Consider the following 26,361-nt stretch of genomic DNA (forward strand, 5'->3'; position numbering starts at 1 on the left):
TAGTATATAACTTTGAGTCGGACCCACCGGACTTTTCATCTACCTCTCTTGCTCTCTTGGTACTTTTCGCACACTTGAGGGAGAACGTGAAACGAAATGCTAATTGTTGCTAAATATCTCACAGACCCATCTCAGGAACACACCAAATTAGATCTTCTTTGTCTTATTAACGCTCATAATCGAGATTCTTTCCGCGCGCTCCTCTCATTTCTCCCTCTCTCTTTCTCTCTCTCGCTCTACTAGCGAATCAATTGTCGTTGTGTCTGTCAGAAATCTGAGCTTACCGCGATGACAATGGTGGGTAAGCCCCCATTGGCTTCCAATAGGGCAAGAGATCCTTTTCGACGAGACCCATTTGTGTTCTCCTCGGCTTCAATTCCTTCGAAGCCCATTTCCCTCTTTTTCCCTCTCAATAACCCAAATCCGCAGAATTTCTTTTGTTTGAAGCAGGCGCTGCCATTCAGTTCGCGATTAACCTTGCCGCACCGCCGTCTTTCTCCGGTCTCCGCCTCGGAATCCGACGTCCCTCAATCACATCACCAGGTAGCTCCTCTCACTGGCTGCTGTATACTATATTGGCCAGATTTTGATGATTTCTGTTCTTTTTATCCGACTTGATCAATGGGGATTTCAATCCGCCATCATATTTGCTATAATGATAGGATGTGATTTTGGTCTGTGGCCTCTGCGGTTAGGAATTACGACTCTCCATAATGGTATGATATTGTCCATTTTGATTATAAACTCTCGTGACTTTGCTTTGGGCTTCCACAAAACGCCTACTAATGGAGATGTATTCCTTACTTATAAATTCATGATCATTCCCTAAATTAGTCAACGTGGGACTCCCTCTCCAACCATCTTCAACAATCCTCCCCTCGAACAAAGTACACTATAGAGCCTCCCCTGAGACCTATAGAGCCCTCGAACAACCTCTCCTTAATCGAGGCTCGACTCCTTCTCTAGAGTCCTCAAACAAAGTACTCCGTTTGTTCGACACTTGGGTCACTTTTGACTACACCTTCGAGGCTCACTTGTTTGACATTTGAGGTTCTGTTGACATGGCTAAGTTAAGGGCATGGCTCTGATACCATGTTAGGAACCACGACCTCCACAATGGTATGAAATTATCCACTTTGAGCATAAACTCTCATAGTTTTGCTTTTGATTTTCAAAAAAGACCTCATACCAAAGTAGAAACATCCATTTCTGAAAATTTTCTATGGAATGATCGATCAGAGTATGGGAAATGCTATCTTCCTTGGTCTGATGTCAAATGTGTCATGTTCTTGAATAAATGGAAGAACAAGATATGTTTCTTGCTGTTGGGTTATATTGTTTGCAATTTTTAATGCTATCTTAATTTATTATCATAATCAGGAACTTCAATAGCAATAAAATACAATGGTTAGCGATCTTGAACCTTATATCTTACACTACAATGTGATCAAGTTTTGGAATGACCCATCAGATCTTTATATATAATGATTTTTGTACTCACGTTGTCACTTTTAAAATTGTGAAAGGGATCTGAGACCTTAAGGGACAGCAAAAGGCTTGAGGAATGGAGTTCATTGACAGCAAAGTTCTCTGCAGCAGCAAATATCCCTTTTATGTTGCTACAATTGCCTCAGATTATCCTTAACGCCCGAAACCTTTTATCTGGAAACGAAACCGCGCTTTTGGCAGTTCCATGGCTGGTAAAAGCTACTTCCATTCATAATTCAAGCTGTTTATAGAGAATAGACACTGACAATAATGTTTCGTGTCATGCACGTTAATGTTTCGTGTTTCGAAGATAATTTGTGTGTTCTTCTTTCACTTTCTTATACATGTAGGGGATGTTAACTGGTTTGCTTGGGAACCTTGCATTGTTGTCATACTTTGCGAAGAAGAGGGAGAAGGAGGCCATGTTAATTCAAACATTAGGAGTAGTTACAACATATATAGTTTTTGCTCAGCTTGCAATAGCAGGGGCCATGCCCTTGCCTTACTTTGCAGCCACGTCGGTGGTCGTGGCTTCTGGTCTTGTTATAAACTTCATGAGTTTCTTTAATGTTCTTCCTGTTCTAATCTTGAAATTTTGGGAAGATTTCATCACTATTGGTGGATTTTCTGTCCTACCCCAGGTGATGTTTTTTCTAGCCTAGCTTCGTTTATAAAACGATAACGTTTAATATTAAGAATTGTCTCGAAGAGATGAAGTTTTGGGTTTGCTTAATTTTCTTGCAGGTTATGTGGTCTACTTTTGTTCCGTTCATACCGAATAGTATCTTGCCTGGAATCATTGCTTTGGTTGCTGCACTTCTTGCGGTTGCTTTGGTAGACTTTTTCTTGCCTATATTTTCCTTTTTAGTTCATATGCTAATTCATTCAATGAAATATGTCTGCACAAAATCTTAGAGGGTTAGTTCATGGTATCTATACTTCCTTAACAAGTTTGTGCACGTTTATCTTATGTGATTAGACAAGCGTTTATCTGATCGCTTACCCTTCCTATTTATAACCAAGTCCCCTGACTAATTGCACACACTGTCTTCACCAATGTTGTAATAGCTCAAGCCCACCGCTAGCAGATATTGTCCTCTTTGGACTTTCCCTCAAGTTTTTTAAAATGCATCTGCTAGGGAGAGGTTTCTACACCCTTATAAAGAATGTTCGTTCCCTCTCCAACCGATGTGGGATCTCACAATCCATCCCCCTTTGGGGCCCAACGTCCTCGCTAGCACTTGTTTCCCTCCCTATTCGATATGGGATCTCACAATCCACCCTCCTTCGGGGCTTAGTGTCCTTGCTAGCACATCGCCCAGCGTCCACCCCCTTTGGGGCCCAGCGTCCTCGCTGGCACACCGCCCAGTGTCTGGCTCTGATACTATTTGTAACAGCCCAAGCCCACCCCTAACGGATATTGTCCTCTTTGGGCTATCCCTTACAGGCTTTCTCTCGAGTTTTTTAAAATGTGTCTGCCAGGGAGAGGTTTCTACGTCCTTATAAAGAATGTTTCGTTCTCCTTTCCAACTGATGTGGGATCTCACAATTTGATAACATTCATGTTTCTCATTGTGAGATCCCACATCGGTTGGAGAGGAGAACAAAACATTCTTTATAAGGGTGTGGAAACCTCTCCCTAGCAGAAAACCTTGAGAGAAAGTCCGAAAGGGATAGCCCAAAGAAGACAATATTTGCTAGCGGTGAGCTTGAGATGTTACGAATGTTCTACCAATATCCCTAATATATTCCCTGCTAGTACTCTCGCATCATACTCCCTATTTTGGCTATATTCTTCTCTTTCTGATGACTACTTTTCTTAGGCGTATATGATCATAAAAATGGAATAGTATGAGTTTGAGATCTGAAACCAAGATTACAATATATTCTTGTCATGTTGCTGAAATGTTAGACTTGTTCAACATTTCCTTAAAGGTGTCCTTTTAAGATTTACAGGCACGCACTGGAAAACTTCCTGAAAAAGGTGTAAAATTTGTTGGAGCATTATCTGGATGGACAGCAACACTCCTCTTCATGTGGATGCCGGTTTCACAATTGGTATTTTTCCTGTTTGAACTTTTGGTATGATATAAACATATACAAATGTATTAGAGTTAGATGGTTGGCTCGTGAGAATAGTCGAGATATATGATAGCTAGCTTGAACGCTTACGGATATTACCTCTCACCACCATATGTTGTCTGTTCAGTGGACTAATTATCTAAATCCTGAGAACATCAAAGGCTTATCAGCTCTTACAATGCTTCTTGCCCTGATTGGAAATGGTCTTACGCTCCCACGTGCTCTATTCATTCGAGACTTCATGTGGTAACGTTATTTCCCCCTAATCGAACCTTTCACGTCTGTTTTCTAGTCGTTATTTTGTTTTCAATCGACTTGTTTAGGGTCTGGTTTTATAATTGAACCACACATATATTTGTTAAAACATAATCTTCATTTTTAGCACAGATGTGTTGTTCTCATTGTAAAACTATGTCAATGTCACCTTTCAATAAGAGAAAGAAACCAAAGAACAACTACGTCTTGCATATTATGAAAACAGGTCTAATCAACACATAATCCGTGTGATATTTTGGCCCTCGGGTTTGTTAATGTGAAATCTCGCATTGGTTGGAGAGGGAAACGAAATATACTTTATTAGGGACCCTAACAGACGTGTTTCAAAATCTTGAAGGGAAGCCCAGAAGGGAAAGTCCAAAGAGGATAATATCTGCTGAGAGCCAGACACTGGGTAGTGTGCCAGCGAGCCTGTAGGGCCCCAAGGGGGTAGATTGTGAGATCTCACATGGGTTATTGGTTGGAGAGGAGAACTTTATAAGCGAAACTTCTCCCTAACAGAGGCGTTTTAAAACCTTGAGGGGAAGCCCAGAAGGGAAAGTCCAAAGAGGACAATATCTTCTAAGAGCCAGACACTGGTTAGTGTGCCAGCGAGGACGCTGGGCCCCAAGGGGGTGGTTTGTGAGATCCCACATTGGTTGGAGAAGAGAACGAAAGGGAAACATCTTCCTAACAGACGTATTTTAAAACCTTGAGGGGAAGTCCGAAAGGGAAAGTCCAAAGAGGACAATATCTGCTAGCGGTGGGCTTGAGCTATTACAGTTAACCACAACGGTTGCATGAGTATATAATGCCCATATGACCAGCCTTGATTAGCTTATCTATATTACTTGGTTCAAACTGAAATTGCAGGTTCTTGGGTTCGGGTTGGGCTGTTTTGTTTTACGGATACGCCAACATTGTATGCTTGTACTGGTAAGCTGCTCATCATTTTGTTGTTACATCTGCAGTTGTGTGGCCTTAGTATGAGTTAATTGTATGTCTTTATTGATCCCACAGCTGCAGCGGCGTGAGCAGGGAGTTCTTCATTGCTGCAACTGCTGGTCTTTTCTCCTGGATAGGTTCTTCTTCCATTCATTTCTGGCTGCCATATTCTTCTCCTTTTTCACAAACTCCCACTGAGATAGCTGTTTATATTGTTTGTTTGTTTGATAATGTTCTCGTTTCTCGTTTCTCGTTTCTCGTTTCTCGTTTCTGCATGATTTAGAAACAACACTTGTAGTGGTTTCTTTCTTATTGTTTTTTTTTTTTTTTGGGTAGGTTTTTTCATCTGGAGAGACTCTGAGGCATATGGATTCCGCTCACCTTTAATGTCTATTAAAGAGCTACTTTTTGGATCATGACTGCCTTGTTCGAGCTTGAAGAGAGCGAGCGAGATTTCAAGGTTCGAGACAAATGCAATTTAAAATCAAAACTGAACCGAAGGGCTTTGTTTGATGGCTGCAAACAGTGGTTTGAATATAGCTCAAGCAGGAACAGTGTTGTGAAGGGGGAAAAAAGTAAGCTCCGTAGGCTATGGAGAGAGCCAAGTTATTTTTTTTGTACATATTATGCTTTGAAAAAAATATGCAAAGCTTTCTTGTATATTATGACTGAAATATGTTGACCTAATAAAATCATTCTTTATTGTCATGGTGCACGGGCACGTGATTTTAGCGAAAATGATTTGTTTATAAGCGATTGGTAAATCGTTCTAGTTTTTTTACTCGCCACAATTTGTAAATTTCTAACATCATGCTATTGTTTTATTCCTTCCAAACATATCTAGAATCACGAATGTCTATATCTATCACTTGTTCAAAAAGTCTACTAACCATCTTCAAAGCGTAAATCAAGAAAGGTAATATATTCAAATGTTAACAAGATATTAAGATTTTGAAAAATGGATTCAAGTTTCAAATGCCCATAAGTTCTACTCTTGGAATAAGATAACTCATAGAACACCTCGTTGTTATCGAGTTCCACCTCAACTTTAGTCTAGAAACTACATATTTAATAATGTCAATTTGAACCTAGTTCAATTGGAATACTGTAAAAAAAACTTAAAAAAACAATGTATATTACAAATATACACAACTATTATAAATCGGCTAAATGATATTAGGACACGGGAAAAGAATTAGAATTTTAGGAGAACGTACACATCGTATGATAGCCAAATCTTCCTTAAATATTAAAATCCTACGAGTTTCCTTACAATCTATATAACAGCCTAAGTCCACCACTAATAGATATTGTCTGTTTTGGCCCGTTACGTATTACCGTCAACTTCACGGTTTTAAAAAGCGTCTACTAGGGAGAGATTTCCACACCCGTACAAGGAACACTTCGTTTCTCTCTCTAACCGATGTGAGATCTCACAAATGTTGAACCAATTTGTCGGAAGATGCGGAGCAAACCAATGTTTTGTCGAAAGTACCCAAATATAAGAGAGATTACAAATCCCTTTCCCTTTCGCTTTCTTGTAGCCAACTTGAAAGAGAGCTGTAAATATATCAACATAGAACTCAATTTTTGCCACTTCAATGCCACCACAATTCTGCATCAACATTCAGAAAACTCCAAATATCTGCCTGAGGTTTCACTTTCTGTTCATTATTCATCCACATCCTTCCTCCCATCACCATGACATGCTCTCATTAAGCTTGTACAGTTTCAGAAAGTCTGTTATGGCCAGTAAATTCAGACTTTCTCCAACCAACTCGAAGCAAACTGTCCCTGCAAGTCAATAAACAATGATCGATGTCCAGAGATCTCAAAATGTGTGCATGAGAGAGATATGTTAAGTTCGTAACACATGGCATTTAGATATTCAGCTCGACCGGCTGGGTGAGCTAGCATTGGAAATTCTAGAACCTTCAGTGAGCTAATGATTAGCAAATGATGACAACATCATTCTTTCTACTACGCAACTTTAGTTTATTTGGTCACTTGGTAATTTCTGTTATGTTGGTATGTCTTATTCTTTAAGCTGTTTCCTTTGTAATGTCTATAAACTCATTCGTTGATCATTCAATAAAAACTATTAGGAAGTTCAGCCGTGAGAGTAAATGGTTCTTAAACCCAAAAACATTATAATTCCAGACATCCTTTCCTGAAAATTGACAAGAAAATATCGTTTTTCCTCGGTTCTAAGACATTTTAAGATAACGCTTTCCGGGTGCTCTAAAAATAAGCTCAACAATCAACACAGAGCTTTGTATTAATTTCAACCTTATGCCATCACTAAGATTGAAAAAATGCAAACTATGAAAAGGATAAATTAAAAGAGACTTAATGGAGTAACTAAACCTTATGCCGCTAATGTCAACAATAAAAGCATGGACTGCCTGCCCAAGTCTTGGGCAACAAATATATGACAACTGAAAATAACACAACTCAAGACGGCAGATGCTGGAGAACTGTGCAAAGTTTTGTTTTAGTTGAGATGTTGTCAGGAAGAAAAAGGTTAAACTTAGGAAGTCTTATCTTTCAGGTGAATAAGATGAGAATCAAAACATAATATTCTTTTCACGGTCTTTCTTTTGAAAAAATAAAAATAAAATAAATATGTAGAAACGTTGAAATTCAGGCTACCAATGATGAGTGTACTCAATGATGTTGAGCATGTAATAGAGAAGCATGAAGAGAAACAAAACTACTCACCTTGAAGCTCCCATGAAATGCTTTGGAAACGCCTTGAATCTCATGCATTGTAAGCAAAGAAGACCATACAAGAAGTATTCTCGCCACTTTTTTGAATGCACAATTCTATTTCACCGTTTTTCATCTTTCCCACTTTCAAACAGTCCCTGTAAAAATGAGTGAATAAAAATATACATCCAGCAAACTCCTATGCAACTTTTAAGAAATATTACCATATGAAATTTTAGTGCCCAACTACCTTTCAAGAACTTTAACTTTCTGAACCAACATATTAACACGTCCTGAGTATACCAGCAGATTCCCGAGCGCATGCAACTGTAGCTCTCGTCTATATGTGAAGTTTCAACTTCTTCAACTCACCCCAGTAAGCCCTGGAATTAGAAATGGAGAGATACAATAGAACAAAACCCAAGTTAGTCTCAAGAATGATGACACCTCAAAATGGCATTACCACAGGGGGGAAGGAAAGATATACTCAATAATGATGGGATGATCATAGATAATTGAGAGGGTTGCACAAATGAGATGGAGACTTGATGAGTAACATTGCCTGGATGATGATGAAAAGGCAAAAGACATTGAACTTCATCGATTACTCAGAAACATAGTTGCATTGATAGAGGAAAAGGTGTGAATCAAATTATGGGCATTTCTGAGTTATTATTGTAATTATTAATAGTTTTAATATTAATTCATCCAATTAAGACAATGTAACCTTTAACTTTGCTAACAATGCTATAGCACTAAGAGATCATAAGATAAATCTAAGAGTAAAGACAATACTGACTATTTGAAGGAATTTAGCCCCTAAAAGAAACATACCTCATTCACGCTTTTTCCTGAATGTGCTCTTCAATAGCATACGAGCATCAGCCTTCTTCCCAGGTGCAGCAAATGTAGAGCCGATGCAAAAAAGAGTACTTTCACAAGGAACAAATCCTCGATCATTCATCTCATTGAGTAATCTTTTTGCCTCAGCCCGGTATGATACTTTCGATGTCCTGTCCAGTTCTGGCATTTTAGATAGTTTGCACCATCCACAGATCAGTATGTCATATGTGGAAGAAGTGGGGGATACACCTTTTCTCTGCATCTCTTTCATTAGCTCCTTGGCTTGGCTCATTTTTCCCATCTTGGAAAAATAACCAATAAGCGTGTTATAGGCGCCCGCTCTTGGAATAAATCCCTTAATTACCATCTCACAGTAGAATCTCAAAGCTTCCTTTGTATTTCCAACCTTGCAATGGCCACACATCAGAGTTTCATAGGTACAAGCATTGGGAACTAAGCCCCGTTTCTTTATCTCGCTGAGTAGGTCATCTGCCTCACGTATTAACCCAGCTTTAGAAAGACCACCTAGAAGGAGATTGTAAGTTACAATATTTGGAGAAACTCCTTCAGACAACATAGTAGAAAATGTTGTAAAAGCTCTCTTCAGATGGCTGCTAATGCAGTATCCTTGTATCAGGGCATTGTACGTTATTGTGTCAGCTAAAATTCCTCTTTTCTCCATGTCTTTCAGCACTGCAGTTGCCTTCCTAGTCATTCCTAGTTTGCACAAGTTGCTTATGAGAATATTGTAAATATCCTTATTGACTTCAAGGTGCAAATCAACAAGCAACTTATGGACCTGTAAAATAGTGTCAGCTCTTCTACTCTTTGAGGATGCATTGAGTAGAATTCTATAAGTAATTGATGTGGGGTACAAACCCATCACAACCATTTCTTTCACAATATTGATTGCATTTTCTATCCTCCCAGCTTCACAAAGTCCGTTTATCATAAGGTTACATGTGATTGCACTTGGTACCAACTTTCTGCTCTTCATCTCATTCCACAATTGCACGGCAGTTTCCCAGTTCCCCTTCTTAAAATTACCATTTATCATGGTGTTGTATGTTGCTGAGTCGGGAGATAACCCCAAATCCCCCATTACTTTATAAATTGATTCAGTATCACATTTCCCAAGCTTAAACAAACCATTAATTAGGACATTAAAAGCAACAACATCAAACACTACATTCTTGGATATCAATTCCTGAGCCAGGTTAAGAGCAGATGACTCCTTCCCAGACTTCAAGAACCCATCCATCAAGTTTGTGTAGTTCACAAGGTCGGGTATTAAACCTCCAGATTCCATTTTTGCAATTAAATCCTCAGCTTCTTCCATCCTTCCACTTCTTTTCAAGTTGTTCACAAAAGCATCCAGTATAAGAACATTATCCTTCAATCCCTTCTGTTTCATTTTATTATAAAGATCAAGGGCAATATCTTGCCAACCAGCTTTGAATGAACCATCAAGTAGAATTGCATAAGTAAATATATTTGGCATCACATTTTTGTGTACCATCTTTCTCAATACATTAAATGCATTCCAAAGCATTCCATTCTTCACATAACCATTGATCATAGAAGAATATGTGATGACATTAGGAACACAATGTTTCTCCTCCATCTCATGCAGAGAAGATTCAGCACCATTTATGTCTCCTAACTTGCAACGTCCATCAATTAAAACAGAATATGTGATAGAGTTCGGAACTAGATTAAGTTGATATAAGTTGTTGAATATATATTCAGCCTCTTTGATTCCTCCATTCTTAAAGAATCCATCAATCAAAACAGTACATGCTATCAGATCAAAGCTATTCCCACGCACAATCATACAACCCAGTGTCATTAATGCTTCTTTAATTTTCCGAGCCTTAAACAATGCGTCGAGAAGGATAGAATATGAGATATCATTAGGATGCATGCCCATCTTTTCCATCTCCCTCAAAAGAAGTTTTCCTTCAGACAACTTCCCATGCTTACAAAGACCATATAAAATGGAACTATAAGTTACTACATCAGGGAAGATTCCACTTCCAACCATTTCCTCATACAAAGAAAGTGCTTCCTCGAGCCCATTCTGTTAACAGTAGGATCAACATCTTACATGAAGTTCTGATAAACAGTAAACATTTCTCCAAGTATAATAATTAAATGAAGAGTGTTTGATACCTCTCTAACATTGCTTGTTATACTCAAGTCAATCGATTGCTCATCCGAAACCTGTCGTTGTTATGAAACAACTTTGAGTTAGTTTATAAATCTGGATTATTTTATGAAAATAACTTTTTAGGGGGAAACCATAACATCAGAATGAAATACAAATTCAAAGCTTAAGCTTGAGATATTCGAGCATCCACGGACATACACACGAAACATATGATTTTCCATAAAAAAGAAAAAGGATTTATGATCTATATCAATGACATGTATATCATAATACCTCATGTAACAATAAAACTTTTTTGAGGTACCCTACAATAATCCCAAAACAATACTGGAACTGCACAAGATATCCCTTGTTAAACTTAGTTCACAATTAATCAACATCGGCCAAAATTTGGCAGATTCTTCTCCAGCAACATTCAATTACCATCTGGAATTTGAAAATTATTAAGAACTAGACTACTTTGTTGCAGTAAATCCCCAAAAGGATAACATGTGCATCAAACAGCAGAGCAACTAAATGGATAGAAGATCAAAATATGACGAGAATGAATCAAAATTTCCATTCTAGAAAGTATAAAAGAAACAGAACGCTTGTCAGGCAACAGAACAGTAAAACGAAATTGAAATACTTGGAGGGGAAAATTGCAACCGATTCCATAAACTGCTTCTCAATCTTCAACTCGGCAAGAAGGTTCCGTACGTCTCTGGATGAGGAAGTGGAACAGAAGAGTGCGCCAAGAAGAGAGAGATTTGGGTTTCGAGAGGAAGGGGGAAATCCATGGAATATGGCGTCCATAGGGTTCTTGAAGACATGACTGAGGAGAAGACGCGAGAACGGGAATGCTACTGATCTCTTCGCCATTGATATTGCATATGAATTCTTATCTGAACATCGAGAATAAGAAGCTCGAGAATCGGTGGAAGAAGCTGGTTGTTGTTCAGCGATGGACTAATCAACGGAAATGGAGGAGAGAGGGAAGGTTCCCGGCATTGCCGAAACGGAGCTTTTGGTTGAACAGAACTTTTATTCCTAATTAAACTTTGTATTAAATTATAAATTTTATTTCAATTATGCTCCAAAAATTTTAAAATATTTATCTCCCAAATTAATAAAAACCCCTTTCAACTTCAACTTTTTTTTTTCTCTCTCTCTTTTTTTAATTTCAATAATATTCTCCAAAATAATAATAATAATAATAAATCTTTAAATTTAAAAAAAAAAAAATACTACTCGTGCCAATAATAAATATAAGTTATAAGGTGTCAATAAATAAGTTTGTCTATATATTTATAAACTTTTAAAATGTAATATAAAAATTTTGGAAAACCGTTTTCGTTTATATATTAATGGTAAGAATTTTTTGAATATTTTTTAAGGAAATTATGTTAATACTACTTTAAAATTTTTATAGGTGTTTTAACTTTTTAAAGAAATGAAAAAGTATTAATTAAAATTTAATGTTCAAGGTATTTTTAAAACATTAAAGTTATTAAAATAAAGTATTAGACAATTTTAATCAAAATTAAGATATATATATATATTTAATCCAAAACTAAGATATATTTTCCCCCACCCAAACGGTGCGTAGTTAGACGTTTGTTTTAATATCCTCTAACTTTTATATACATAAAATTTTGAAATCATAAACATCCAGCGTTTGTAGTCCAACGGTTAGGATAATTGCCTTCCAAGCAATAGACCCGGGTTCGACTCCCGGCAAACGCATTACTTTTACAAAATAATTCCTTTTTTTTTTCTCTTTTTTTTTTTTTTTTTTTTTGTTAAAGCTCGGCAAATGCACTACATCATCTTGGCTTCCAGCAGCGTTTGTAGTCCAATGGTTAGGATAATTGCCTTCCAAGCAATAGACCCGGGTTCGACTCCCGGCAAATGCAATCCTTTTTTTGTTATTGTCTTTTTCTGTTTTCCTTCTTAAGGGTTTATTGTCATTGTTGTTGTTCCTTTGAATTAAAATTTTCTTATATAGAAAAACTTTTATAAACCAAAATTTGTCATGATTTATTAATTTTCATCCAAAATTTTCAATTTTCTTAGATGAGTGGTAGAATTTTAACCTTTATTTTATGTTAATTCATCCATTTTTCCAGCTATAATTCAAGTTGTTTCGACTCGAATCGGACTTAATTTCTTCCTACTTAAGTTTTAGCAATTTTTATCAAAAAAAAAAAAATAATAATAACATTATTTTTTATTTCTTATGGGTATTTATTTCTTTTCGCAGAAAATGTCTCACATATGGGTATGTTTCGGTGTTGTGTGAAATGAGAATGAAAATGATTATGGAAGTGGGGCATGGAGAGGGTTTGACGTATACTAATAAAATTACATATTTCAAGTAATCAAGGATTTCGTTCATTTCTCATTTTGTGCATATGGGAGTACCTAACTTCCCATGTTCCTCGATGATTCCCGTATAATATAGACCAAGAAATACTATTAGCACTATATTTGTCCAACGAATGACAAAATATTTTTTGTATCTTGCTGTGTCGATTGTCCCACCATCACTTAAACTGTTGTCCAACAATGTGGTAGCATATAACTTAGAGGATGGTGAAGAACATGTCACTGAACCTCAAGGTGTCCATGATAAGAGGAAACAAGCGATGATGCGCCCACAGTAATCATGGACGGACTAGTCAAAGATTGAAAACAAGAGATACACGTACCAAAGTAGATGAACCAACCATAGACATGTTTCGTTCACTTATGTGTTTTTGTTGCTTAACAACCTAGTCAATAATTGGTGAATCAATCAATCAAGTTAATGAACGGTCAAATGCGACCATTTAAAATTATTTTTTTTTCAAACGAGATAAATACACACATTCCAAACTTTAGAGACCAAACATAGTTAAGTAGTCAATACATTAACCAATATAAGCATAACTCAACTGATATAAAATTTATATCTTTGCTTCAACAAGGGGTAACATATTATTACCCCTCTACCTCCTTTTTCCAATAAACAACCAAAATCGTTTAAAAATCAGTCAAATTTTAAAAAAATAAAACAAACTAGTTTCTAAAAACATCTCCTTCCTCTTCTTCTTCTCCTTTTATGAAACATCGACTATGATACGAAAGAAAAGAACGAGAACAAAACCGTTAGCAAACGGGATATAAATATTTGTATTTGAATTCACTGACCATACTAACCAGTCTTCCATTGTTCTACTGCTGCTTTTTGGAGTCTTTTCTTCTATCTTTGGCATTGGCATTGCATTTGTCTTTGGCTTTGACATCATCAGGGATGCACCATGAACAAGACAATGGCAGAAGAGTGCAGATAGCCTGTATTATAAGACCATGAGGAAGGCCAGAAAAATTACTTGCTGTGACCCCAACATAAGATGCAAGCGCTACACCGAGACATCCGCTCACTATGAATGCGAGGGCAATGGCTGACATTACGAACGCCATGAGAGAGCCCTCGCATCCTGGTGGGCAAAGCTGAGGAATCAGAACACTGAATGGCAAGATCTTGAAGAATAACAGAACCTCGGAAAGTCCAGAGAATAAAACGACATATACGAAGTCTGGAACGCCCATATCTCGATAGACTCCTTTCACGAACAACATGTCCGAGATCATAAACACTGCCATTGAAACCTGGATACTTGAAATAAGTTTCCTAGATGGGACCGACTTCAGGTGACGATTGTAGATTACGCCCCACAACAGCAGGGCTGCTTGGCCAAGAACCTTAGAGATACCCAAAACAGATGACTCAATTTTCAAATGCTCTGTTTGATAAAAGAACATGGTGCCAGTCAGTGCAGGGATTATGCTGTAAGATGCAGCAAACCATGTTAAGGAGTACGCAATTTCAGGTTTTTTCAGCACGGTTAAGAGTTCGGAGAGCTGTTTTTTGATACCAGCATTGGTTGAGCTCCGAGGGAGATTAAGAGAGCGTTCATGAACGATGATGGTTAAGAAAAATTGAAGCGAAAGGAGAATGCCAAAGAACAGGAACATTGCTTGAGGCGAGAACCGATCAATAGCAACGCCTCCCAGAAGATTTCCAAGAATCCCACCAGCAGAGGATGCTACCCAAACAAATGCCTGGAGCTCACCTGAGGAGGATTGTCCAGAATTCTTGGAAGAAATGGACTGCTTTCCTGCTTCTGCAACAATGGCGTCGTTAGCAACCTCGGCTATGGAAGCACCGAGGTTGCTGAGAAGAAGATATATGCTAATGGTTAAAACCGAAATACTTGATGGTGACATGATGGCTATGGGTATCCATGACACTGCCTGTAAGAAAGCTGCGTCAACATAAAACATAAGAGGAATAAATAATTTGTGAAAATTGACAACAAAATGCAAGAGCTGGAGAGTAAATTATCCAACATATTAACATAAGACATAAAAGGTTAAATTAATTGATTAATGACTTGACGTGTTTACCGTTAGGAACCACAAATCTTCACAACAATATGATATTGTCCACTTTGAGCATAAGCTCTCATGGCTTTACTTTTGGTTTCCCTAAAACGCCTCATACAAATGGAGATGTATTCTTTACTAATTAACCATCGTAGGACTCCCTCCCAATAATCCTCCTCTCGAATAAAGTACACCAAAGAGCCTCTCCTGAGGTGTATGGAGCTCTCAAACAGTTTTTCCTTAATTAAGACTCGACTCCCTTCTCTAGAGCCCTCGAACAAAGTACACCCTTTGTTCGATACTTGCATCACATTTGTCTACACCTTCGAAGCTCTCAACTTCTTTGTTTGACATTTGAGGATTTTATTGACATGGGTAAGTTAAGGGCATGATTCTGATACCATGTTAGGAACCACGATTCTCCACAATGGTATAATATTGTCCATTTTGAGCATAAGCTCTCATGTCCTTGCTTTTGGTTTCCCTGGAAGGACTCATACCAATGAAGATGTATTCCTTACTTATAAACCCACGATCGTCCTCTTAATTAGCCAACATGGGACTCCCTCCCAACAATCCTCAACATTTATATGTATAACTCAAGATATATGATCAGTGCCTAGCTTCCTAACACTCGAGCACATAACCTAATGCCTTAAGTGCAGTCCTGTCGTTCATCGTTAAATTACTAAACCTGTACCAATCCTCAGGGGTAATACCAATTCATTTCTCCAGAAACTCATGTAATTAGCAGTGTAGTGCAGATCTATATCCTTGCATGATCATGTGGGCGGAAGTCTATGATTAACAAAAGCAATCATATAAAACGATCAATATGAACAGATAGACAAAGTGAAGAAAATCCCTTCAGTTGACAGTTGCCTTTAGATTGATCAAAAGCATTTTTGGGTACCCAAATGAACCTCCTACTCAAGATCTTCATGAGATTAACATAAAAGTGCTCTGAAAAACATCAAAAGTACATTATGGTAATGCAAATTTGTTGTGGGATCTTATCTGTAATGAAGTTCTTCAGGTTGGATAACCGATTAAGAACATACATCTCTGCAACTACTGGAATAAACAAATTGGCACTCGCAAGAGGAATTCTCTAATTCAAATTGTTCAAGCAATTGAAAGGAGAGGAACTAAAATCCAAGGCGTGATCCGACAAATCAATCGAGTAGTTGCATAAACATTTTCCAGATGTTTCAGAACAAAGAAACCTAACAACAAATCAATCGAATTCAAACGAATAAAACAGAGATTTAAACAATAGGAAGGAGATTACCTCCAATAGCGATGTAAGGGATGCGATGTTGGCCGGAAATATAAACGGCGTCAGAGAGAATCCCGTAGAGAGGCTTGGCGACCATGGGAAGATTGGCGGAGTTCTGAAGAAGCTGGAGAGTAGAAGGGTCGACATTGAGACCGTCCTTGAGGAAGAAGTTAACCGCCATCCATGGAAAGCACCGGAAACCCTGAACCCAATACCCCAATCCGAGAACCTTCCGGATCGGATTATCACCATTCGATTTCACCATCGTAGAGAGTTAGGAAAAAACAACTGTCTTCGGAAATTGAAGGAAATATAGGCAGAATTTAGAGAGATGGGAGCTTGTCGCGACGGTGATGGTGGCGGGGGCGGTGGAGACGGCGGTGGTGGAGCTGGCAATAGTATCTTGATTTTGGAAGTAACTGCCGTTGTGTGGACACAGGTGGTTTTGACTGTTGACTTTTTTTTTTACAAACAAAAAAAAAAAACACTAATTTATTATAATTATAATTATAATTTTGTAATAATCTAATAAATTCGTAATAATTTAGTCTTTATATTTTTTTTAATTTGTAAGGATTCAGTCATTATTGTACCAATTATTATTAAAATTTAATAAGATTTTTCTATAAAAGTAGAACATTAAACTAATAATAAAAAATTAAAAAAAAAAGACAATATTTATGTTGAAATGGAGTATATTCTTGAAGTCAAAAATATTCAAAATGTCTTTTAATTTATTATTTTTATTTATTTATTTATTTATTTATTATTTTTTTTTTTACTTTTTGTATCTATCCATCTTTTTATAGATGATTATTAACTTACCAAAAACTAAGGTAAGTCAAGAGAAAAATATTTTGAATTTATTCTGCGTGTATAATATTTAAGAAAAATATTAGAATTATCGCTTATCATTTACATCAAAATCTTTATAAGCTTTTCCTATAAAAAAACGAAGAAAAAAAAAAACTGGTTTATCTTTGTTCGCATAGCCTCAGACCTCACGTGCCATGTTACTATTAGAAAAAGAAATTAGTAATGGGCAAGTATAAAAATACTCCGTAACTAGCCCCATTTATAGGACGACCGTTACTTAAAAAATGATATGAACTCTTGATACTTAATACTCATTTGGGTCTAAATGTCCATACATCTCATTTGGTGTACGATAAATGAGGTTTGCTTAGAATTTTAGGGGTCAAACAAAATATTTAAGAGACCAAATTAATATTAATTTTATATTAGAAAACTAAATTTAAACTTTTGATATCGTAAAAGGATTAAATTTGAAATTAAAAAAGAAAAAGCTCGTAAAACAATTTTCATATCAAATAGCTCTGGAGCATACACAAGACTCTAATGTATTTCAACTCCACAAACCGTCAGCTACCATCACGAGCCACACAAGCTTAGATACCATCTAAAAAGAAAAGAGTAAAGAGTAGCGTGAACTGAGTTTAAAAAACACTTACCAATTAGCTCACTTGTAGGTTCTCAATTATCCACGCATAGAGAAGATTATAGACTAGATTCTCTCTTAGGCCATCACTACTAATGTGGTTAAGACCTAGTAAGCTCTTTTGCGTTCATCTATAACAGGGAAGTTCAATTTCAAGTTCAAATGTTCATCTACAACCGGGAAGTTTCATTTCAAGTTCAAATAATCTAGCTCTAGCTCATCTGAGTTTATCTCAATTATTCGATTCACCTTAAGTTCCATCTGAGCTTATCTCAATCATTCGATTCACCTTAAGTTTAGAAGTTAATCTACTTATGCTCCTTATTGTTCCCTGCAATTCGGGTAATTGTTTTAACTCTAGTATATATACGAATCTTGTCTATCGAAACAGTTCACTACTAGAGATTAGTTCTTAAACTCTAATAGTCCCTATATACAATAATCATAACCGAGTGACTCTCATTCTATCAACTACTATGATATTATCCAAATGGGTCAATAAAAATAGGTTCAATACCGACGTAATAATTAGAAACTCTAACGATCCTCACATAATGACTTGATAACATTGTATATCATATGCATCTAGAGCACAACCATGTATCTACCAACTACTCTAATACAAATGTGGACCTTGTCAACGGGATAGATAATTACTAAAAGTTTGCTCGCAACCCTCTAATAGTCTCATTGTATAACCATAAGGGAAGTGCCCTCGTGTCTTGACCAGCTTCTAAAATACAATGTGAACATTTGTCTATCAATTTATATAAGCACAACTATATTTATTGCACAAGTCAAAAATGTATAAATCGTACCCAAAATATACCAATCTAAATTTTTATGATCATTCTTTCATACAATTCAAACATAGATCATACAAACTCAACTTACCTTCTCAATTCTAGATTTTATACACTTAGCTTAGCAAACTCAAACTCGTAAGCGAAACAATCACTTCTGGAACCTGATTAAGAAGTGTTTGTTGGACGATGAATAAGAACATTTCAAAACTACTCAATTGAGAGACACAAAATGCAAGAACAAAGAAGACGATGGAAAAAGAACTTTCAAGACATATAACAAGAAGGAATCTAGTCAGATTTAGAGATGTTAAGAGTGTACTACTCAATTGAGAGAGACAAAATGTAAGAACAAAGAAGACGGTGGAAAAAGATCTTTCAAGGAATAAAACAAGAAGGAATCTAGACAGATTTAGAGATGAGCATAAGAGTCATAGAAAGTCCCTATGAATTCCATTCCAAAGTTAAAAGAAGTGTGCAAAACAGCTGTCTGATATATTCCAAACTCGTGTAACCCACAAATACCATAAAGTTAAAGCTAAGTGATTATATCAATACTCTATTCCCACGTTAACATATAAATGAACTTTCAGAAGAAAATGGACAGCCACTAAGATCAAATTCCTCTATACATTTTTCACTTTACGCATCATTGTCTAACACATGGATCTTTGGACTGATTGTACTACATTTGCACCTACACAACATCATGGACCTCATATAAGATAGATTACTAACCCAGAATGAAATAAATCGATGAAACCAAACTAAACCGAACTAAACCGAACCAAACTATATCGATTGGTTTGAAGGGTATTTATTTTTATTGGTTCTTCTAAATTTTCTAAGGGTGTATTCATATCCACTTTGCCTGTTAAGGTAACATCAAACATAGAAGCAAAAAGAGGTAAAAAATCAAAAGAGCTGAAAATGATGTTTGTCTTGATTATTGATGTAAAGGAAATGGCAACCTTACTTGAACAGCTTCTATTCTATAGGTTGTACAATGTCATGCCTGGGTTCTAAAATGGAAATGATCAAAACTTTAACTGAAGATACAACAGTGTTTTCTTATCATAAATATTTCCTTTTGTACATCTAACTGAAAATTATTGTCTTTTTAGTTAGAAGCAAAAGTACAAGAATAGAGTCGAACCAAAACAAAACGAGATAGAAGAATGGGAAAAAAAACCTCCTATTATAGCAAATACTTCTCGACAACAGTCCGCCCGAACTTTTCTTGAATATCCTTTGGAGTCTCGATCTGGAAAATATAATGGACAAAAATGTAAGTATAAAAATCTTATGTGGGATTGGAAGATATTAACCATGTAAACTCAATGGCTACTTACTGCATTCAGAGCTTTGAAGAGGGCCTTCAGAGTGTTGTGGGGGTTCCTTGAGCCAACAACCTATTATTTGAACTCAAGTTAGAGGTGGGGAAGGAGCAAAGCATAATCTATTAACCTCCATAATAAAGGACAGGTATAAATTACCTTAGATTTGATATTTTTAAAACCAGCCAGATTCAAAACAGTTTGAACAGTTTTCCCTGCTTTCATGCCTGTCGTAGTTGATGCTGGCCAAAGATATACCTTAACAAACAGAAAGAAACCATAAGTTTCTATCAAATGAACCCTATACAAAATTTCTTTTTTTTTTTCGTTTTTTTTATTATTTTATTTTATTTTATTTTTTCGCTCGATCGACAAGCTACGGATCATCCAGAACTAGAACTAGAACAAGAAACAGTTTTAGTCAAGCAACCCGGTGTGTGTTGAGGGGGCAACACATTGGCTTCCTCCACTGCAGTATTTCATCTCTTTGGTGTTTTCCAGGTTCAGGGCCCCTCAATCCGAGATAATAGGGCGAATGAACTATTAATGCAGGGAAAAGAAAATTAGAAATGGTTGAGTACCTTTGTTTTTTTGTATTCCGTCTGTATTGCATGTGCAATTGTGTGTTCCTCATGGCGTTCCACATAATGAAGATTTTGGAAACATTTCTCGTATGCCTGCTTAAAAGCATCAAATTAATCTACACAATAATAATGTAAACTGAAAAACTATAAAGTCCTATGCACATTGGGACAACATATTTGTTAACTAGAAATATACTCGTTCTGAAGGATTAATTTTCATATCTAAAAATTACGATACTCAAAAAAAAAAAAAAAAAAGACTTGCAAGCAAAAGATTAAGCCTTCATATAATATGCAATTTTAAACCAGAAAAAAGAAAGTTGATCCATCTAATTTTGGTCAACTTATAACTACCTTTTACCTGAGGATAGTTAATCTATTCTGGAAAATGCCAAAGACCATTTGGATAACAAAGTAAATGTTCCCCCCCCCCCCCCCCCCCCAAATGCCTAATCCACTGTGATGAAGAGGCTTGATCACAGACCATGCCTAAACAAGTGAAACCCTTTTTGAGGTTCTAGGGACCAAAGACAGTAGTAGATATAGGCATGCTAGAGAAAGTAGCTTGAGTCAGGGATTAGCTTCCCTCTTGGATAAGACTTGTTTCCTCTCTTTGTACATTTTACTCTATCTTCCTTGCAGACAACTAAAATCAATTTAGTTCCCCCACCCCCAAAGCCTCAAAATTTCCAGCCAGTTCTGAATCTTCAGAAAATGGTACGGAGGATTTGTGTGAGTGTTCTGGATGGGCAAAAACGAGGAGGAAACTGTCATTTTTGTACCAGCGGAAAAATGGGAATTGGGGTGGAAATCCTCATCCGGGATGATAATTAGTTTCATCCAAAAAACTGAAAACTCTAACCGAGCTTCAAATTCAAACTGTTGCAACAAAAGCTGACCAAAACCAATCGATCCTTCACTCTAAGTGTAAAAGGGAGATGAATTCCTTAAAAAAAAAAAAAAAGGAAAAGCCAACTAAACCAAAAGTCTGTAAGCATAAAGGTAAGAGGAAAAGATAATCCTAGATTTCTCCTAGCTTGCCCTAGCATAATCATAGAAAGTGCTATAGAAAGTAGGGGAACTATACTTTTGGTCCTTAGAATTTGAATTTGGTTTCTATTTGGTCCTCGAATTCAAGTCTTGATAACATGTCATCAAAAACTATCATGTCATCATTTTGTTGATAATCAACAAAGGTTAACTCTAATAGGGACCATTTAGAAACAATTTCAAATTTTAGGGACTAATTCAATTTCAAAATTTAGGGATCCAAATGTCACTTCAGAGACCTCAAGAAACTAAAATTAAATCTCAAGAACCAAAAGGGTTAGTTTTGAAAACTCTAGGACCAAATAGAAACACAGTTCAAATCTCAAGGGCCACAAATGTATTTTACCCTAGAGAGTAAAGAGCCCAAAAGAGAAAATTTTCCAAGGAGCATTCACAATGAAGGCTGTAAACATGGATGCCATTGGATAAAGAATTGAGCAAAGAATTAACAGGGAGTGGTCTGAACTTCTCAAGGATCCATACTCTGATGTCGAGCCTCCAAAATGTTACAGATTGGGAATTCTCAGAACAGCAACAAGGATCCTCCAAATACCTCCATCCGTAGTTTCAAAAATGAATAAAAAAGGCCCGAGTCCATAGCTGGATTAAAGAGACTTGCAATAATATATATATATATATATACATATATATTAGCTTCATGAAGTATTGAAAAATATTAAAGTTTAGGTAGGTGGTCACCAAGCTCTATACTTTTTTCATTGACCTTGTTGACTCTGATGTTAGAACTCCCCAAAAGATTTTCAAGCTTGAAGATTTTGAATCCACGAGCTATGAAAAAGGAAAACACAGCCATTTGGTTAGCAAAATTTAGTTGTGCTTACTCATGTTCCGACTTGATCCCTAAATAAGCTTAGGTCAAGACAAACATAATCCATCTAAACAAGTGATTGCTATCTTTGGGAGCGAGTCTTTCCCATAAAAGGTCCTTTTAAAATTTCTTTGATCTTTTTCACCACTAAAACTAGAATGTGGAACATTGAGAGAACATGTGGAACAGAAAAAATCATTTGAGATGTTCTTTAACACCGCTGAGAGAACCTAGACTAGATTTTTACCAAAACTCGGAGATCGAAAAAGAGTCTCACAAGTCTTGAATAGTTGAATAGGACAAGACAACCAACACAATTGTAGGGCAATTAGGATCAGTCTTCAAATCATAGCTCACAGTAAGAAATAATATAACATAATCAAGTCAAATGGCAAGGATACAAGAAATTTTGTTAAAACTATGAACTCTAAATTACATTGGTCAATCTACACAATAACTAAATTTGTGAAACTTAATATTACCAATTAAGTGAAATAGTAAAGTAAACATTTATGAATAAAATTCAATGTCTCTCACTTGACATCGTGACATATTCAATTTCTATCTCATTTACATAGATCCATCCATGTGATTCCATCCATTGACAATTGGATTTCAATTAAAACCTAGCTAAATATTTTCAAAGCAAGTCAATCAACACACTCAGAATATACCTTAAACGATTAAATTTCCTATCTGTATTATTCTATGACTCGAACTTTAAGCATTTTATCAGTTTTTTAATTTTCAGTAAAACTAAATGAGTAAGTATAACGGAGTCTACTGAATAGCACAAACAACATGCCTTTTGTAAAGCAATCGGTACTGCAGGTCCTTTGGCTTTCGCATAACCAACAATGCCATGATAGTTCCCACAAGCCAAGAGAGCAGTGTATTTGATAACTTGTCCACCCTAAATCATACAAAGCTTACAATCATCAAATACATATTATTTCAATACCAAGTGTAGATGGGTGGTTGCATACCTTCGTAACTTTACAAGTTCTGTTCACATCAATTAATTTCACATCAAAGCCCTGACATAAATTTGTAACAAATGAAGTTAATATCTTCTATTAAAAAAATGTAAAACATTTCATAAACTATAATATAAAAGAAGTTAATACACATCGAAATCTCTTTTCAAGAAAATGACAATGAAAAATAAAAATATGAATTTCACCTACATTGCAGACTATCCACATGCATCATATATGAACCAATGTATATATATGCATATTATAAGAGACGAGAAAAGATATCTGTGTTAAAATATCTCCGAAAATCTAGATCAATATTACTTTCAAGAATAATTGATCGCTCCCACCAACAAAAGGATACTTCATATATGTCTCAATGAAACCAGTTATAAAACTGTTTTTGCTGAAACCAATTATAACACTGTTAGCAAAAGCTCTAATCATGAATAATGAGAGCTTTTTTTCTTGTATTTTTGAAAACGTGGTAATCGAACATAGTCAGAAAGCATGCTTCAGGCTTCAAATAGTCAGAAAGCATGCTTCAGGCTTCAAATCCGAAACAAAGAAGCTCTGTTTAGAATTACATTCACAAATGCTTCGCTTTAAACTAAGCAAAAAAGTAAGTACCACATAAAGATGTAGGGAAACAAACAGAAACTCATGCCTAATCTCTAACTATTTTGTCATAGACCTTCAAATACTGGTGCACGACAGTGAAATTAAATCATAAAGAAGAAATTTAGCAACTAATGAATCCACAAATTTAGCTGAGAACTATCAACTGCTTAAAAAGACAGAAAACGACAATGTAAAAGGCATAGACAGGATAATGGAGTAACATACTTTTCGATAAAGAGGCCTTCTTTTCTTCTCAGTTAAAGAATTTCTCTCCTCTGCAAGATCTCGGATTTCTTCTTCTAGAACCTTTCCTTTCTTTCCAAAGGTATGATCCAGCTCTGCTAGCTTCTCTTCAAGCTTCTTATCTATAGCATTAAGCTTCTCCAGTAGTATATCATCCCTTTCTTTCATGTCATCAAACTCTTCCTCATCATCGTCATCAACCCCTTGTATCATTTGCTTCTCTTTTTCAAATCCTGATTGCTCCATGAGATCAACCGATGGACCTACCTGTTCATGTTGAATGACTCCATAGTTAGCAGGACTATTTGGGTCATAAGCTTCCTTCCACTCCACTAATCTCATAGCCCTATTTAACTTTTGCTGAAGAATGAATTTTTCCTTGCCCTCTGCTACTTTCAAGCGATTCATTAATTCACCAATCACTCGGTATTCAGGACGAAGCCGGAAGTGCTTTTGCTCAAACTTGTCGATTTTACTCATCCATTTGAAAGCATCCTCGATGTTGTCTGTCAAAAACATGTTGCAGATGCAGGAAGATTTTAACACAAGCCCACAAAGTTACAAAAACTACAAATCTGGTTCAATAAATTCTCTTTTGGTTAAGAAACAGAAGTCATCTTCCCATGTTAAGATCGAATAGTGGTATAACTTAATAAACTGCTGAAATCTAGCAGCATTCTGATGAACGTTATAAAAATTTGAACCCACATGCTATTGCAACAAGTACCAAAGAACGACATAAACAAAAGCTTGAACCATTATGCATTCCCAAAATCCAAACCATGTAGGAAATGGAGACATTATCCAAAACAAAGTGTCATACCTGTCTCAGTGAAGTTCTTGAGCAATTCTTCATGCCTCTTGAATTTCCTCTCAAACTCATCAAACCTCTTTTTGAGAGATTCAGAACTGAATCTCTCGTCTTCTTCATCACTATCAGAATCAGAGGGCTCTTCATAGGCGTTCAAGTTCCCAGTATCCTTTAACTTTTCCTTCTCGAGCTTCTCTATCAATGGCCCAACCCCCATATAATCCTCCCTATCTTCATCGTCAATATCCTTGGTATCAAGACCAGCCCTTCTCCTCTGCTCCCTTTCTCTCTGCTTCTCCTTCTCCACCTCAGCAAGAAGATCTTGCACAACTCTAGCTGAAGCAGTAGAGTAACAACGCGCCGCCGAAGTCTTCGGTATTTCCTCAAACGGGAAGCGTGCGAAACTGGAGATTTTCCGGGAAATATGAATTGGGGTTTTGATGGGGTTTTGCTGCACGACCTGGTTGAGAATCAGACGCGACCAAGAAAATGCTTGCGATTTGTTCACCATTTCTTCGAATCCAAAACTTCAATCACACATCAACACGGGTTCTTCAAATTCATAAAATGTACAGATCATTCAATTCAATCATACAATCTTTTCCCAAGAAAGACATTGCATTGTTGGTACGGCGGAGTGAGATTGCAGTATAGAGAAACGGAGATAAAACGAGAAGAAAAGAAAGCGGCGGCGGGACGTGCCGGCGACCGGAAAGAAGCCAGAGACGGGGTTTGGGTAAGAGCTACTGTAATGCAGGGAGTGTAGGGTTTACATTTTTGTTCCCCCTCTTTTTAAGAAAATAAGAATTTTGTTAATAATTAAATTATTTTTAGTACAATAATTTAAATCATTTCTCATATCAAATTTGTAAATAAGTAAACATTTAATTTAATAATTTTAAAAAATATCCTAAAATCTTCTAAACTATTCTTTAATATTCTTATACTTTAATACATATATATATATATATATATATTAATAAATGAACCGAAATTATTTATCTACAGTTAAAATGGTAAAATCTAAATCGATAAATTTTGTAACCTTTTTCAACAAAGATTTGAAGTCAATTTTGTAAGTTTCTTTCGGGTATAGGTCAATCTATTGTTTTTTAGAATCTTGTTACTATTGGGGTTTTAAGAGCACTTTTCGGGTAAGTTTTGACCTTCTTGGCTTAAACCCAATAGTTATGCACTCGAGTTAGAAATCTTTCTTTGAATTTGTTTTAGGAGGTGCATCGACTAATCTTAAGTGATACTTGGTCTTATACGATTGCTTCACGTAGTCGTTAGTACAACTTTGGAATAGTTTTGTTGTATATTTTTTTAGAACATATTTCATGAGGTATTGTGGTAGAAGAGATTTAGTGTCATGATTTATGCTTGAACAAAGTGAGTTGTTTGTGGTCGTGTGTCGGATGTTCCGATCATGATTGTTTATGGCGTGTTACCCATGACCACTTATT

General features: G+C 36.3%; 4 protein-coding genes and 2 non-coding genes across 11 annotated transcripts; 3 read left to right on the plus strand and 3 right to left on the minus strand.

The window, feature by feature from the left end:
• Nucleotides 1–122: 122 nt before the first annotated feature.
• On the plus strand, nt 123–5,478 carry LOC111795709 (maltose excess protein 1-like, chloroplastic). Its single transcript, XM_023678269.2, has 9 exons — nt 123–543; nt 1,527–1,700; nt 1,839–2,129; nt 2,233–2,322; nt 3,445–3,546; nt 3,698–3,816; nt 4,699–4,761; nt 4,846–4,907; nt 5,107–5,478. The coding sequence occupies exons 1-9, from the start codon at nt 289–291 to the stop codon at nt 5,187–5,189; spliced, it is 1,239 nt and encodes a 412-aa protein (XP_023534037.2). The 5' UTR covers nt 123–288; the 3' UTR covers nt 5,190–5,478.
• Nucleotides 5,479–5,904: 426 nt separating this feature from the next.
• On the minus strand, nt 5,905–11,507 carry LOC111795876 (PPR repeat protein). Of its 3 annotated transcripts, XM_087124352.1 has the most exons (7): nt 11,141–11,507; nt 10,495–10,545; nt 8,314–10,402; nt 7,967–8,041; nt 7,730–7,862; nt 7,492–7,637; nt 5,905–6,564 (listed from the first exon to the last, which is right to left on the minus strand). In XM_087124352.1, the coding sequence occupies exons 1-3, from the start codon at nt 11,351–11,353 to the stop codon at nt 8,315–8,317; spliced, it is 2,352 nt and encodes a 783-aa protein (XP_086980478.1). In that variant the 5' UTR covers nt 11,354–11,507; the 3' UTR covers nt 5,905–6,564; nt 7,492–7,637; nt 7,730–7,862; nt 7,967–8,041; nt 8,314. The 3 variants fall into 3 exon arrangements, with proteins under 3 accessions (XP_086980478.1, XP_023534270.1, XP_086980479.1); XM_023678502.2 differs by lacking the exon at nt 7,967–8,041 and having other exon boundaries at nt 11,141–11,506; XM_087124353.1 differs by lacking the exon at nt 7,967–8,041 and having other exon boundaries at nt 11,121–11,283.
• A 638-nt stretch (nt 11,508–12,145) lies between these two features.
• TRNAG-UCC (transfer RNA glycine (anticodon UCC)) lies at nt 12,146–12,217 on the plus strand. The gene has a single exon. It is a non-coding gene; the product is annotated as a tRNA-Gly (tRNA).
• A 98-nt stretch (nt 12,218–12,315) lies between these two features.
• On the plus strand, nt 12,316–12,387 carry TRNAG-UCC (transfer RNA glycine (anticodon UCC)). Its single transcript has one exon. It is a non-coding gene; the product is annotated as a tRNA-Gly (tRNA).
• Nucleotides 12,388–13,397: 1,010 nt separating this feature from the next.
• Nucleotides 13,398–16,612, minus strand: LOC111794639 (putative folate-biopterin transporter 7). Of its 3 annotated transcripts, XM_023676724.2 has the most exons (3): nt 16,194–16,612; nt 13,673–14,781; nt 13,398–13,586 (listed from the first exon to the last, which is right to left on the minus strand). In XM_023676724.2, exons 1-2 carry the CDS (start codon nt 16,444–16,446, stop codon nt 13,688–13,690), a joined length of 1,347 nt encoding a protein of 448 aa, XP_023532492.2. In that variant the 5' UTR covers nt 16,447–16,612; the 3' UTR covers nt 13,398–13,586; nt 13,673–13,687. The 3 variants fall into 3 exon arrangements, with proteins under 3 accessions (XP_023532492.2, XP_023532491.2, XP_023532493.2); XM_023676723.2 differs by having other exon boundaries at nt 13,398–14,781; XM_023676725.2 differs by having other exon boundaries at nt 13,398–14,770; nt 16,194–16,609.
• Nucleotides 16,613–18,874: 2,262 nt separating this feature from the next.
• LOC111795451 (uncharacterized) lies at nt 18,875–25,686 on the minus strand. Of its 2 annotated transcripts, XM_023677888.2 has the most exons (9): nt 24,908–25,686; nt 24,067–24,590; nt 23,230–23,280; nt 23,049–23,156; nt 20,362–20,457; nt 19,940–20,038; nt 19,796–19,855; nt 19,636–19,707; nt 18,875–19,140 (listed from the first exon to the last, which is right to left on the minus strand). In XM_023677888.2, the coding sequence occupies exons 1-8, from the start codon at nt 25,404–25,406 to the stop codon at nt 19,642–19,644; spliced, it is 1,503 nt and encodes a 500-aa protein (XP_023533656.1). In that variant the 5' UTR covers nt 25,407–25,686; the 3' UTR covers nt 18,875–19,140; nt 19,636–19,641. The 2 variants fall into 2 exon arrangements, with proteins under 2 accessions (XP_023533656.1, XP_023533655.1); XM_023677887.2 differs by lacking the exon at nt 18,875–19,140 and having other exon boundaries at nt 19,369–19,707.
• Between the last annotated feature and the right edge of the window lie 675 nt (nt 25,687–26,361).

Source organism: Cucurbita pepo, chromosome 5, assembly GCF_057944985.1.
Source record: "Cucurbita pepo subsp. pepo isolate OVF chromosome 5, ASM5794498v1, whole genome shotgun sequence".
Classification (NCBI taxonomy): Eukaryota; Viridiplantae; Streptophyta; class Magnoliopsida; order Cucurbitales; family Cucurbitaceae; genus Cucurbita; species Cucurbita pepo.

Coding starts and splice junctions, on each gene's coding strand:
- LOC111795451 (XM_023677888.2), bottom strand. CDS start 25,406: ATGGTGAACAAATCGCAAGCATTTTCTTGGTCGCGTCTGATTCTCAAC. Junction 23,281..24,066: donor GAAGGCCTCTTTATCGAAAA/GTATGTTACTCC, acceptor AATTTATGTCAG/GGCTTTGATGTGAAATTAAT. Junction 19,708..19,795: donor TCTTCAAAGCTCTGAATGCA/GTAAGTAGCCAT, acceptor TATATTTTCCAG/ATCGAGACTCCAAAGGATAT.
- LOC111795709 (XM_023678269.2), top strand. CDS start 289: ATGACAATGGTGGGTAAGCCCCCATTGGCTTCCAATAGGGCAAGAGAT. Junction 1,701..1,838: donor TTTTGGCAGTTCCATGGCTG/GTAAAAGCTACT, acceptor TTATACATGTAG/GGGATGTTAACTGGTTTGCT. Junction 3,817..4,698: donor TTCATTCGAGACTTCATGTG/GTAACGTTATTT, acceptor CTGAAATTGCAG/GTTCTTGGGTTCGGGTTGGG.
- LOC111795876 (XM_087124352.1), bottom strand. CDS start 11,353: ATGGCGAAGAGATCAGTAGCATTCCCGTTCTCGCGTCTTCTCCTCAGT. Junction 10,546..11,140: donor AGAAGCAGTTTATGGAATCG/GTTGCAATTTTC, acceptor TAACAACGACAG/GTTTCGGATGAGCAATCGAT. Junction 10,403..10,494: donor TAACAAGCAATGTTAGAGAG/GTATCAAACACT, acceptor TACTGTTAACAG/AATGGGCTCGAGGAAGCACT.
- LOC111794639 (XM_023676724.2), bottom strand. CDS start 16,446: ATGGTGAAATCGAATGGTGATAATCCGATCCGGAAGGTTCTCGGATTG. Junction 14,782..16,193: donor CCCTTACATCGCTATTGGAG/GTAATCTCCTTC, acceptor ATGTTGACGCAG/CTTTCTTACAGGCAGTGTCA.